The sequence below is a fragment of the Lithobates pipiens genome, unplaced genomic scaffold (assembly GCF_037356315.1).
Source record: "Lithobates pipiens isolate NorthernLeopardFrog02 unplaced genomic scaffold, aLitPip1_a1.2 Scaffold_13, whole genome shotgun sequence".
Lineage (NCBI taxonomy): Eukaryota > Metazoa > Chordata > Amphibia > Anura > Ranidae > Lithobates > Lithobates pipiens.
The window spans coordinates 390,920,631-390,933,466 of NW_027507718.1; the positions used below are offsets into that span (position 1 = coordinate 390,920,631).

Consider the following 12,836-nt stretch of genomic DNA (forward strand, 5'->3'; position numbering starts at 1 on the left):
AATGAGAACAGCTCCGTCAGTGGTCTATAGATGCAGAAATTCTGTGGTGACAATATTTGTAAAAACGCATACAGAATTTACATTTGGATAAACACATCCATCAACACACATCAGCTTGATAAAAAAAAAATGTTGTTGGAAACTTTTTAAAATAATAAAGTATCTAAGTAAAGGAAGTACGTGTATCAAAAAACAATTCAAATACTTGATACAAGTATAGGGACAATATGAATCATGGTGTGAATAGGTACTATTTTCCATTCCAATTATTAAAATATCTGATACACATATGGTGGCAGATGCATGTTAGTATAAATGGACAAGATTGTACATTCCAGTTATTAAAATACTTGATACAAATACAGGGACAAAATGAATCATAGTATGAATGGGCTCTAGGGAACATTCAAATTATTAAAACACTCAATACAAGTTTGGGGGCAAATGTATAACAGGATGAATGGGTACTACTGTATATTCCAATTAATACAATACTCAATACAAATATGAGGGCAAAAAGTATCATAGGATGAATGGGTAGCACTGTGCACTCCAATAAATAAAATACTCAATACAAGCATGAGGGCAAAATGTATCATGGGATGAATGGATACTACATTACATTCCAATTAATAAAATACTCAATACAAATATGGGGCAAAAAGCATCATAGGACTAATGGGTAGTACTGTAGATTCCAATGAATAACATACTCAATACAAGTATGGGGGAAAAATGTGTCATAGGATGAATGGGTATACTGTACATTCCAATTAATAAAATATTCAATAATAGCATAGGGGCAAAGAGTATCATAGGATAAATGGGTACACTGTACATTCCTATGAATAAAATACTCAGTACAAGTTTTCCCTTTTGCTGGTTGACCTAGATGGATTTGTGTTTTCTTTCAACCAGACTAACTATATAAGTATGGGGGCAAAATGTATCATACCATGTTTCCCCGAAAATAAGACCTAGCGTGATTGTTGGCGATGGCTGCAATATAATCCCTACCCCCCAAATAAGCCCTAGTTAACCTTGTATGTCTTATTTTCAGGGTAGGGCTTATTTACAGGAAAGCAGGGTATGATAAATAAATGGGTAGTAATGTACATTCCAATGAATAAAATACTCAATACAAGTATGGGGGTAAAATATATCATAGGATGAATGGGTACTACTGTACATCCCAATTATTCAAATATTTGATACAAATATGGGGACAAAATGCATCATGGGATGAATGGCTATACTACAGTACATTCCAGTGATTAAAATACCTAATACAATATGTGGGGATGCATAGCATGAATTGGCACTACTGTACATTTCAATTATTAAAATACTTGACACAAGAATGGAGGCAAAAAGTATCAAAGGATGAATGGGTACTACTGTACATTCCATTGATGAAAATACCTGATACAAGTATGGGGACAACATGTATCATATAGTGATTGAGTATAATGTACATTGGCATTATTCAAATATTTGATGAGAGTTTGTTGAGAAATGTATAACACTATAAGAGCACTACTGTTGTTCATTCAAATGATTAAAATATATACAAGTACATGGACAAAATGATCCATTTTATGAATGGGTACCACTTTTTGAATGGTCATAGAAAGCATCACTCTCACTAGCAATGTCGGGTCAACATTCCAAAGCATTGAATTGCTGGCTTTAGGATTACAGGCTACACAAGGGTTAAGTCAAGTTTACAGAATAATTGAATGAACTGCTGAAGCATGGCACACTAGAGGTGAGTCAAGTTTACAGAGCTGAATGGGCAGACAAAGCAATTTAAACTACAGGAGAGTCAAGAAAAGTGAATGGACAACTCGCAGCCTACGGGAGAGTCTGAAATGGAACAAGCAGCTGATTCATGCCAGGTAATAGAGGAGAGTCAGGCTGAAGAAGTGAACGGGCATTAGGTTAATATCAGGTAATAGAGGAGAGTCAGGCTGAAGAAGTGAACGGGCATTAGGTTAATATCAGGTAATAGAGGAGAGTCAGGCTGAAGAAGTGAATGGACTTTAGGTTAATATCAGGTAACAGAGAGTCAGGCTGAAGAAGTGAATGGACTTTAGGTTAATATCAGGTAATAGAGGAGAGTCAGACTGAAGAAGTGAATGGACTTTAGGCTAATATCAGGTAATAGAGGAGAGTCAGGCTGAAGAACTGAACGGGCATTAGGTTAATAACAGGTAATAGAGGAGAGTCAGAATGAAGAACTTGAAGAAGCTAATGGACATTAGGTTAATATGAGGTAATAGAGGAGAGTCAGGCTGAAGAACTGAATGGACATCTGGTTAATACCAGGTAAACAGAGGAGAGTTGGGTTCAGGTACTAAGCTGACAGGTTGAAGAACTGAACGGACATCTGGTTTTAATATCAGGTAATAGTGATGGACGAACTTCCGACGGGACGTTTCGCGAACGCGAAACGCGAACGGGCACAAACGTTCGCGAAAACGACCGTTCGCCGCGGGCTCCATTGACTTCAATGGGAGGCGAATTTCGCAAACCTTTAGGTCGAATTTGCGGCCACGGGGTAATTATTAGGGGGTAGCACGTAGTCCCACCACCTGGACAATAGCATAATACATGTATGAGGTGAATTTGGGATCGATAACTACAAGCATTTTTTTTTTATTTGGGAAATTGTTCTGACAATTCAGGACTATGGAGCTAATGAAGGCAATGGAGGAGAGGGAAGGTCAGGGACCAGGGTAGGCAAACAAGAGGGTGCAGGAGATACAGAGCACTGACAGCAGCACCGTAATACAGAGCACTGACATCAGCACCGTGACATACAGCGCTGACAGCAGCTCCGTGACATACAGCGCTGACAGCAGCTCCGTGACATACAGCGCTGACAGCAGCTCCGTGACATACAGCGCTGACAGCAGCTCCGTGACATACAGCGCTGACAGCAGCACCGTGACATACAGCGCTGACAGCAGCTCCGTGACATACAGCGCTGACAGCAGCTCCGTGACATACAGCGCTGACAGCAGCTCCGTGACATACAGCACTGACAGCAGCTCCGTGACATACAGCGCTGACAGCAGCTCCGTGACATACAGCGCTGACAGCAGCACCGTGACATACAGCGCTGACAGCAGCTCCGTGACATACAGCGCTGACAGCAGCTCCGTGACATACAGCGCTGACAGCAGCTCCGTGACATACAGCACTGACAGCAGCTCCGTGACATACAGCGCTGACAGCAGCTCCGTGACATACAGCGCTGACAGCAGCACCGTGACATACAGCGCTGACAGCAGCTCCGTGACATACAGCGCTGACAGCAGCACCGTGACATACAGCGCTGACAGCAGCTCCGTGACATACAGCGCTGACAGCAGCTCCGTGACATACAGCGCTGACAGCAGCACCGTGACATACAGCGCTGACAGCAGCTCCGTGACATACAGCGCTGACAGCAGCTCCGTGACATACAGCGCTGACAGCAGCTCCGTGACATACAGCGCTGACAGCAGCTCCGTGACATACAGCGCTGACAGCAGCTCCGTGACATACAGCGCTGACAGCAGCACCGTGACATACAGCGCTGACAGCAGCTCCGTGACATACAGCGCTGACAGCAGCTCCGTGACATACAGCGCTGACAGCAGCTCCGTGACATACAGCGCTGACAGCAGCTCCGTGACATACAGCGCTGACAGCAGCTCCGTGACATACAGCGCTGACAGCAGCTCCGTGACATACAGCGCTGACAGCAGCTCCGTGACATACAGCGCTGACAGCAGCACCGTAAGCAGCCCCAGGAGGAAGTCAGCACAGCACAGGGATGGTGTGATCCCCTCATAATAAGAACCCCCAGGAGGAAGTCAGCACAGCACAGGGATGGTGTGATCCCCTCATAATAAGAACCCCCAGGAGGAAGTCAGCACAGCACAGGGATGGTGTGATCCCCTCATAATAAGAACCCCCAGGAGGAAGTCAGCACAGCACAGGGATGGTGGGAGCCCCTCATAATAAGAACACCCAGGAGGAAGTCAGCACAGCACAGGGATGGTGGGAACCCCTCATAATAAGCAGCCCCAGTAGAAATATGACACCGCTCAACCTCTTCAAAGAGGAGGGTAGGGGCATATAGTACGGTGTGCTTTTTTGGGTCAGGGAAGTGAGCCAAATGAATTAAGAAGGTCTGTGTGCTTGATTCCAAAAATTGTTTATAGACATATACATGGTCTACTGATCACATGTGTTGAATTCCTCCGAGATCCATGCCTCATTCATTTTTAGAAATGTGAGGTAGTTAACACTGTGGTGAGCTAGGCGAGTACGCTTATCGGTCACAATCCCCCCTGCTGCGCTGAACGTCCTTTCGGACAGGACACTGGATGAGGGGCAAGCCAACAGTTCGATTGCAAATTGGGCAAGCTCTGGCCAGAGGTCAAGCCTGCCCACCCAGTAGTCTAGGGGTTCATCACTCCTCAGAGCGTCCACATCGGCCGTTAACCCAATGTAGTCGGACACCTGACGGTCTAGGCGTTCCCTGATGCTGGATCCGGATGACACCTGTCGATGGGTCGGCTGAAAGAATGACCTCATATCCGAAGTCACCAACACATCTTCAAACCGGCCTCTTCTTGCAGGCGCTGTTGGATTGGTACCCGCAAATCCTTCTCTGGGAGTGGGAATTGCTCCTCTGCCAGCGCACGCAAAAGCAGAATGCAGCATTTCTCGAAGCAAGGCCTGGAAGTGCTGCATTCTGACAGCCCTCTGCGACGGCGGTAACATTTCCGCCATTTTGTGTTTGTACCGGGGGTCTAAGTACGTTGCCACCCAGTACTGGTCCTTGACCCTCATGCTTTTTATACGGGGGTCCCTATTAAAACACTGGAGCATGAAGGCCCCCATTTGCACTAAAGTGGAAGCGGTGTGGTGGCCTGGCTCCTGCTCATCATCCAGGATAATGTCGTCCTCTTCATTCTCCTCTCCCCATCCTCGCACAACAGGGATCCCAGAAAGGTTTAAAGCATGCTCTTCTTGCTCCTGCTCATCCGCCCCGGCACCATCCTCCTCTGACTCCTCATCAGACTCCTGTTGTTGACTTGTCTCAGATAGAGTAGCCCCCCCTGGGAATTCATCCAGCATTGCGACTTCCTCATCTTCCCGCTCCTGCTCCTCCACAGCCTGATCAATGACACGACGCAATGCACGCTCCAGAAAGAAGGCATAAGGTACCATGTCACTGATGGCGCCATGGCTGCGACTGACCAGTTTGGTGATCTCCTCAAATGGCCGCAGAAGTCTGCATGTGTCGCGCATGAGCAGCCACTGGCGCGGTGAAAAAAAACCCAGCTCCCCAGAACCGTTTCTTTCGCAGAGTTCATACAGGTAGACGTTAACTGCACGTTTCTGCTGGAGCAGCCTATCAAGCATATAGAAGGTTGAGTTCCATCGCGTCGGGCAATCGCAAATAAGACGTCTGACCGGCAGATGGTGTCGCCGCTGAATGTCAGCAAGGCGAGCCATGGCCGTGTAAGATCTTCTGAAATGGGCCGAGATTTTCCTTGCCTGCCGCAAGATGTCCTGGACCCCAGGGTATTTGACAAGGAATCGCTGCACGACCAAGTTTAAGACGTGTGCCATGCACGGCACGTGCGTGATTTTGCCCTGTTTCAATGCGCTAAGCAGATTGGCACCGTTGTCACACACCACTTTACCAACTGTCAAATTGAGCGGTGTTAGCCACTCATCTGCCTGTGAACGCAAAGCTGAAAGGAGTGCCGGGCCAGTGTGGCTCTTTGCTTCCAGGCACAACAGACGCAGCACGGCATGGCAACGTCTCACCTGGCATGTGGAATAGGTTCTGGGGAGCTTGGGCGGTGCAGTGGAAGAGACGCTAGCAGCGGAAAAGGAGGAGGCAGCTGAGGAGGAGAGGGAGGAGGATGGAGTAGGAGGAGGAGAAGAAGAGTCAGGCCTGCATGCAATCCGTGGCGGTAAAACCAAATCTACACGGGTGCCACGGGTTACATGCTTGACGGCCGTCAGAAGGTTCACCCAGTGGGCAGTAAAACTGATATACCTTCCCTGCCCGTGTTTGCTAGACCACGTGTCTGTGGTCAGATGTATCTTGGCACCGACACTGTGTGCCAGAGATACATTCACTTGCCGCTGAACATGGCCATATAGCTCTGGGATGCCCTTCTCTGAGAAATACTTCCTTCCTGGGACCTTCCATTGTGGTGTTCCAATGGCCACAAATTTGCGAAAGGCCTCCGAGTCCACCAGTTTATATGGCAGTAGTTGGCGGGCTATGAGTTCTGACAAGCCAGCCGCCAACCGTTGGGCAAGAGGGTTATCCGGCGTCATCATTTTTTTACGCTCAAACATTAGGCCCACGGAAGCCTGCCTTTTTGCAGAAAAATGTGAGCTTGGCGTGATGGAAGGTGGAGTGGAGGACAATTGTGAGGAGAGAGGAGAAGGAGAAGTAGAAGACGAGGCTGGACGGTGAGAGCCTGCAGTGTGGCTTTGTGTGTTCCGTTGCTCCCACTGGGCTCGGTGATGGCTGCTCATGTGCCTTCTTAAGGCGGTCGTCCCTAGGTGAGTATTGGGCTTACCGCGACTAACGCGTTGACTGCAAAGATTGCAGATGGCAACGCTATTGTCAGCAGCGGACACGTTAAAAAAAGCCCACACTGCGGAGCCATGTGCCGGTGTCCTGGGAGCGCCAGATGTGACCGTACATGGTCGATGACTCGCTCCTGATACATTTGCAGTCTGCTTTGTCCCTGCTGTGCAATGTAAGTCATTGCTGCTTCTCCTCCCTATCTGCTGGTCCATATCTCCCTCTGAACTCCCCTCCTCTTCCTCTCTTGTGGGCACCCACGTGACATCACTAGACACGTCATCATCAACGTCACCTTCCCCACCGCTATAAGTAGAGTAGGCAGCAACACCGGGGACCAACCTCCTCCTTGGGCTGATCTGGGTACTGGCGTCAGACTGCTGAGTAGCGCTTGTTGCTACCTCCTCTTCCTGATCCAATACCAAGAGTGGCTGCGCATCAGAAATGTCCTCTTGATATGGATCGGAAAATAATTCCAGTGACTCAAGCGGAAGGTATGTGGTGGTGGTGGTGGTGGTCGTGTTGTTGGTGGTAGTGTCTTTGGGGGTGCACATAGCAGAGAGTGAAGAAGAGGGTGCAGATCGAGAGGATGAGGAGGGTGCAGAAGAATAAGGCTGAGTGAGCCACTCAACCAAGTCTGGTGCGTCCTTTAAAGTAATTGAACGCACCTTCTGCAACTTCCCACTTTGGCTCAAGGCTGTTGCTCCTGCCCTACCCCTACCACCCCTGCGGAAGGGCCTGCCTCTTCCTCTGCCTGTCATTTTTTAAATCACCCTGTGACAAAACTCTTAGTCCCTATACCGCTGAAGGACTGCTGCAGTATAGGGCAGCGGTCAGCAGTAGTGCACGTCAACCCTATGTATTGTGGACCGATAGCGGTCCTTACAGAACAGCAGACTGTACTGCACTCAGGCCTATGTACCGTAGCACCCTATACCAAGTTACCAGTCCTTATAAAAACTTTTGTGGACCAAGCAGGTTGTGTGTTAGTGTTTAGCAGACTGTGCGTCAGTCCCTATACCGCTGAAGGACTGCTGCAGTATAGGGCAGCGGTCAGCAGTAGTGCACGGCAACCCTATGTATTGTGGACCGATAGCGGTCCTTACAGAACAGCAGACTGTACTGCACTCAGGCCTATGTACCGTAGCACCCTATACCAAGTTACCAGTCCTTATAAGAACTTTTGTGGACCAAGCAGGTTGTGTGTTAGTGTTTAGCAGACTGTGCGTCAGTCCCTATACCGCTGAAGGACTGCTGCAGTATAGGGCAGCGGTCAGCAGTAGTGCACGGCAACCCTATGTATTGTGGACCGATAGCGGTCCTTACAGAACAGCAGACTGTACTGCACTCAGGCCTATGTACCGTAGCACCCTATACCAAGTTACCAGTCCTTATAAGAACTTTTGTGGACCAAGCAGGTTGTGTGTTAGTGATTAGCAGACTGTACGTCAGTCCCTATACCAATGAAGGACTGCTGCAGTATAGGGCAGCGGTCAGCAGTAGTGCACGGCAACCCTATGTATTGTGGACCGATAGCGGTCCTTACAGAACAGCAGACTGTAACGCACTCAGGCCTATGTACCGTAGCACCCTATACCAAGTTACCAGTCCTTATAAGAACTTTTGTGGACCAAGCAGGTTGTGTGTTAGTGATTAGCAGACTGTACGTCAGTCCCTATACCAATGAAGGACTGCTGCAGTATAGGGCAGCGGTCAGCAGTAGTGCACGGCAACCCTATGTATTGTGGACCGATAGCGGTCCTTACAGAACAGCAGACTGTAACGCACTCAGGCCTATGTACCGTAGCACCCTATACCAAGTTACCAGTCCTTATAAGAACTTTTGTGGACCAAGCAGGTTGTGTGTTAGTGATTAGCAGACTGTACGTCAGTCCCTATACCAATGAAGGACTGCTGCAGTATAGGGCAGCGGTCAGCAGTAGTGCACGGCAACCCTATGTATTGTGGACCGATAGCGGTCCTTACAGAACAGCAGACTGTACTGCACTCAGGCCTATGTACCGTAGCACCCTATACCAAGTTACCAGTCCTTATAAGAACTTTTGTGGACCAAGCAGGTTGTGTGTTAGTGTTTAGCAGACTGTGCGTCAGTCCCTATACCGCTGAAGGACTGCTGCAGTATAGGGCAGCGGTCAGCAGTAGTGCACGTCAACCCTATGTATTGTGGACCGATAGCGGTCCTTACAGAACAGCAGACTGTACTGCACTCAGGCCTATGTACCGTAGCACCCTATACCAAGTTACCAGTCCTTATAAGAACTTTTGTGGACCAAGCAGGTTGTGTGTTAGTGTTTAGCAGACTGTGCGTCAGTCCCTATACCGCTGAAGGACTGCTGCAGTATAGGGCAGCGGTCAGCAGTAGTGCACGGCAACCCTATGTATTGTGGACCGATAGCGGTCCTTACAGAACAGCAGACTGTACTGCACTCAGGCCTATGTACCGTAGCACCCTATACCAAGTTACCAGTCCTTATAAGAACTTTTGTGGACCAAGCAGGTTGTGTGTTAGTGATTAGCAGACTGTACGTCAGTCCCTATACCAATGAAGGACTGCTGCAGTATAGGGCAGCGGTCAGCAGTAGTGCACGGCAACCCTATGTATTGTGGACCGATAGCGGTCCTTACAGAACAGCAGACTGTAACGCACTCAGGCCTATGTACCGTAGCACCCTATACCAAGTTACCAGTCCTTATAAGAACTTTTGTGGACCAAGCAGGTTGTGTGTTAGTGATTAGCAGACTGTACGTCAGTCCCTATACCAATGAAGGACTGCTGCAGTATAGGGCAGCGGTCAGCAGTAGTGCACGGCAACCCTATGTATTGTGGACCGATAGCGGTCCTTACAGAACAGCAGACTGTAACGCACTCAGGCCTATGTACCGTAGCACCCTATACCAAGTTACCAGTCCTTATAAGAACTTTTGTGGACCAAGCAGGTTGTGTGTTAGTGATTAGCAGACTGTACGTCAGTCCCTATACCAATGAAGGACTGCTGCAGTATAGGGCAGCGGTCAGCAGTAGTGCACGGCAACCCTATGTATTGTGGACCGATAGCGGTCCTTACAGAACAGCAGACTGTACTGCACTCAGGCCTATGTACCGTAGCACCCTATACCAAGTTACCAGTCCTTATAAGAACTTTTGTGGACCAAGCAGGTTGTGTGTTAGTGTTTAGCAGACTGTGCGTCAGTCCCTATACCGCTGAAGGACTGCTGCAGTATAGGGCAGCGGTCAGCAGTAGTGCACGTCAACCCTATGTATTGTGGACCGATAGCGGTCCTTACAGAACAGCAGACTGTACTGCACTCAGGCCTATGTACCGTAGCACCCTATACCAAGTTACCAGTCCTTATAAGAACTTTTGTGGACCAAGCAGGTTGTGTGTTAGTGTTTAGCAGACTGTGCGTCAGTCCCTATACCGCTGAAGGACTGCTGCAGTATAGGGCAGCGGTCAGCAGTAGTGCACGGCAACCCTATGTATTGTGGACCGATAGCGGTCCTTACAGAACAGCAGACTGTACTGCACTCAGGCCTATGTACCGTAGCACCCTATACCAAGTTACCAGTCCTTATAAGAACTTTTGTGGACCAAGCAGGTTGTGTGTTAGTGATTAGCAGACTGTACGTCAGTCCCTATACCAATGAAGGACTGCTGCAGTATAGGGCAGCGGTCAGCAGTAGTGCACGGCAACCCTATGTATTGTGGACCGATAGCGGTCCTTACAGAACAGCAGACTGTACCGCACCCAAGCCTATGTACCGTAGCACCCTAGACAGACCAAGTTACCAGTCCTGATAAAGAGCTTTGTGGAACAAGTGAGTTGTGAATGATTAGCAGACTGCAGCAGAAGGGCAGCAGTCAAGTATAATATTCTTTCTATATTTGGAAGAAAGAATATTATACGTGTACAAGCCTATTACCGTACCACTGATACCAGTCCTGAAAAGAACCTTTGTGGAACTAATAGTAACAGCAAGTCTTTAAAATTATCCTCACTGCCTGACAACACTGCTTCCTGCCTGTCCCTATACAAATTGGCAAAAAAGAGTAGGCTGGAACGATTAGCTGGAACAGCTCTTTTGTGGACCTGATAGTAACAGCTAATGATGATGATGATGATGATGATGAAGAAAGACTAATCTGGCTGAGCTGTCCCTAAAATAGCAGCATACAGCGCTCTGTCCCTTTATCTAAACTGACAAAAGAAACTCAGGCTGCTGACCTAACACCTATACCAGTCCTGAAAAGAACTTTTGTGTACCAAATAGCTAGCGTTTTCTCTGTCCCTACTCCACACAGGATCCTTTCCCTACAGTGACAGAAGAAAGAATGTAAAATGGCCACCGGATCGGGTGTATTTATAGGTTAGGGGGAATGTCCAAGTGTCCATGAGCTGTCATGTCTCAATTGGTTGTCCTGTAACACATGATAAACGTGTCACGAAAGGTTAAAGTTCTTGTATACATTAAACACGTAAGTCCGCCGGGGCGAACGACGGAAAAAGGCGTTCGAACCCGCGGACGGCGAAAGTCGGAAATTCGCCGCGAAACGACCGCCGGGCGAACCGTTCGGCCATCACTATCAGGTAATAGAGGAGAGTCAGGCTGAAGAACTGAATGGACATTATGTTAATAACAGGTAATAGAGGAGAGCCAGGCTGAAGAACTTGAAGAACTGAATGGACATTGGGTTAATATCAGGTAATAGAGGAGAGTCAGGCTGAAGAACCACCGGACATCTGGTTAATACCAGGTAATAGAGGAGAGTTAGATTCAGGTACAGTGGACAGGTTGAAGAACTGAATGGATATCTGGCTTTAATATCAGGTAATGTCTGAGTTAGGTTCAGGTACTAAATGGACTGGTTGAATAACTGAACGGGCATGTGGTTAATATCAGGTAATAGAGGAGAGTTAGGTTCGATGACTGAATGGACATCTGACTAATATCAGATAATATAGGGACATCAATTAAAGAACACAATGGACAGTTGTCTCATGAGGGTAATAGAGGAAAGTCGGTCTGAAGAACCGAATAAACAGCTGGTTAAACATCAGGTAAAAGAGGAGGGTCACGTTTAGTGGAGTGGGCAACTTGTCCATAACAGGCAATATAGGAGAGACAGGTTCAAGAAATGAATGGGCATCTGGTCAGTGTGAGGTAAGAGAGGAGAGTCGGGTGCAAGAACTGAAGCTAACAGGTGAGGTTTAACAACTAATTGTGCAGGTGGTTAAATATCAGGTAATAGAGGAGGGTTAAGCTCAATAACTGAACGGACAGCTGGTCCATCCAAGGCTATAGGAGAGTCAGCAGGTCAAGTCCACAGAAGAGCTTTTCCCATAAGTATGCAGTGATGCCACCTACCTGCGTTCCTCAGCTTCCTGTTCTTGAACACTGATAAGATGACCAACAGGTTTCCCAAAATATCAATGACGATGGTGAAGATGAGAATGGCAGCCAGGGCAGTGGCCACCCACGGAGGACGATCCAGTACCAGCTCCTTGGGGATGTATGATGAGCCGTTGAGTGCGCTTGCATTGAAGAGCATTTTCCTCGAATTTCTTGGAATTTCTTCTTGGCTCTTTCTTCTGTAGTTGGTGTTATGTGATGAACTAAAATAAAAACTTCAGCTCATCTCAATTCTCCAGCTGACCGATTTGCAAGAAATGCGAGAGAGGGCACACAGGATGTTAGTAAAGAAGCCATCCTTTGCTCGGCTGCCAAGTTTTTACTTTGCATGTTCATGTGTCAAAGATGATACTTTTATAGCATCCCAGCGCCTCTCCTCCAAGGCTGCTGAATTAGCTGAAGGCTGCAGGTGACATCTAGCGTTGTGCCAAATCAGCACATCGATCTTATTCCAGAGGTACCTGAGCGCCACCTTGTGGAAAAAAATTGGCACACCATCTGAGAGTGTATTCTTAGACTTCATTTATTCATTCATAAATGAATTCATTCAGTTTTTTAAATGTATTTACCCAAAACATAGAATCAGTAATAATGATAATTTCCATGATTCATCTAATTGTAAGACTCTTGTAATAGTAATGTTCTCAGCAAAGGGTGTGACGGCAAATAGTTATTCTGCACTAATTAAATAAAGACTGTGCTAACCAAAGAATATAGAATAACTTACATACAACCTAATCAGTCTTAAAGAAGGTTTTCACAATGACAGGATCATTCCATTTTAAACATAAT

At 47.4% G+C, this 12,836-nt stretch overlaps 1 protein-coding gene across 1 annotated transcript in view; it reads right to left on the reverse strand.

The window, feature by feature from the left end:
• MTNR1A (melatonin receptor 1A) overlaps positions 1 to 12,398 on the reverse strand; it is a 341,422-nt gene extending 329,024 nt beyond the window's left edge. Inside the window, exon 1 of the mRNA XM_077477357.1 lies at positions 12,000 to 12,398. Coding sequence (XP_077333483.1) covers positions 12,000 to 12,183 — 184 coding nt within the window. The 5' untranslated portion in view covers positions 12,184 to 12,398. The remainder of the gene's footprint in view (positions 1 to 11,999) is intronic.
• Between the last annotated feature and the right edge of the window lie 438 nt (positions 12,399 to 12,836).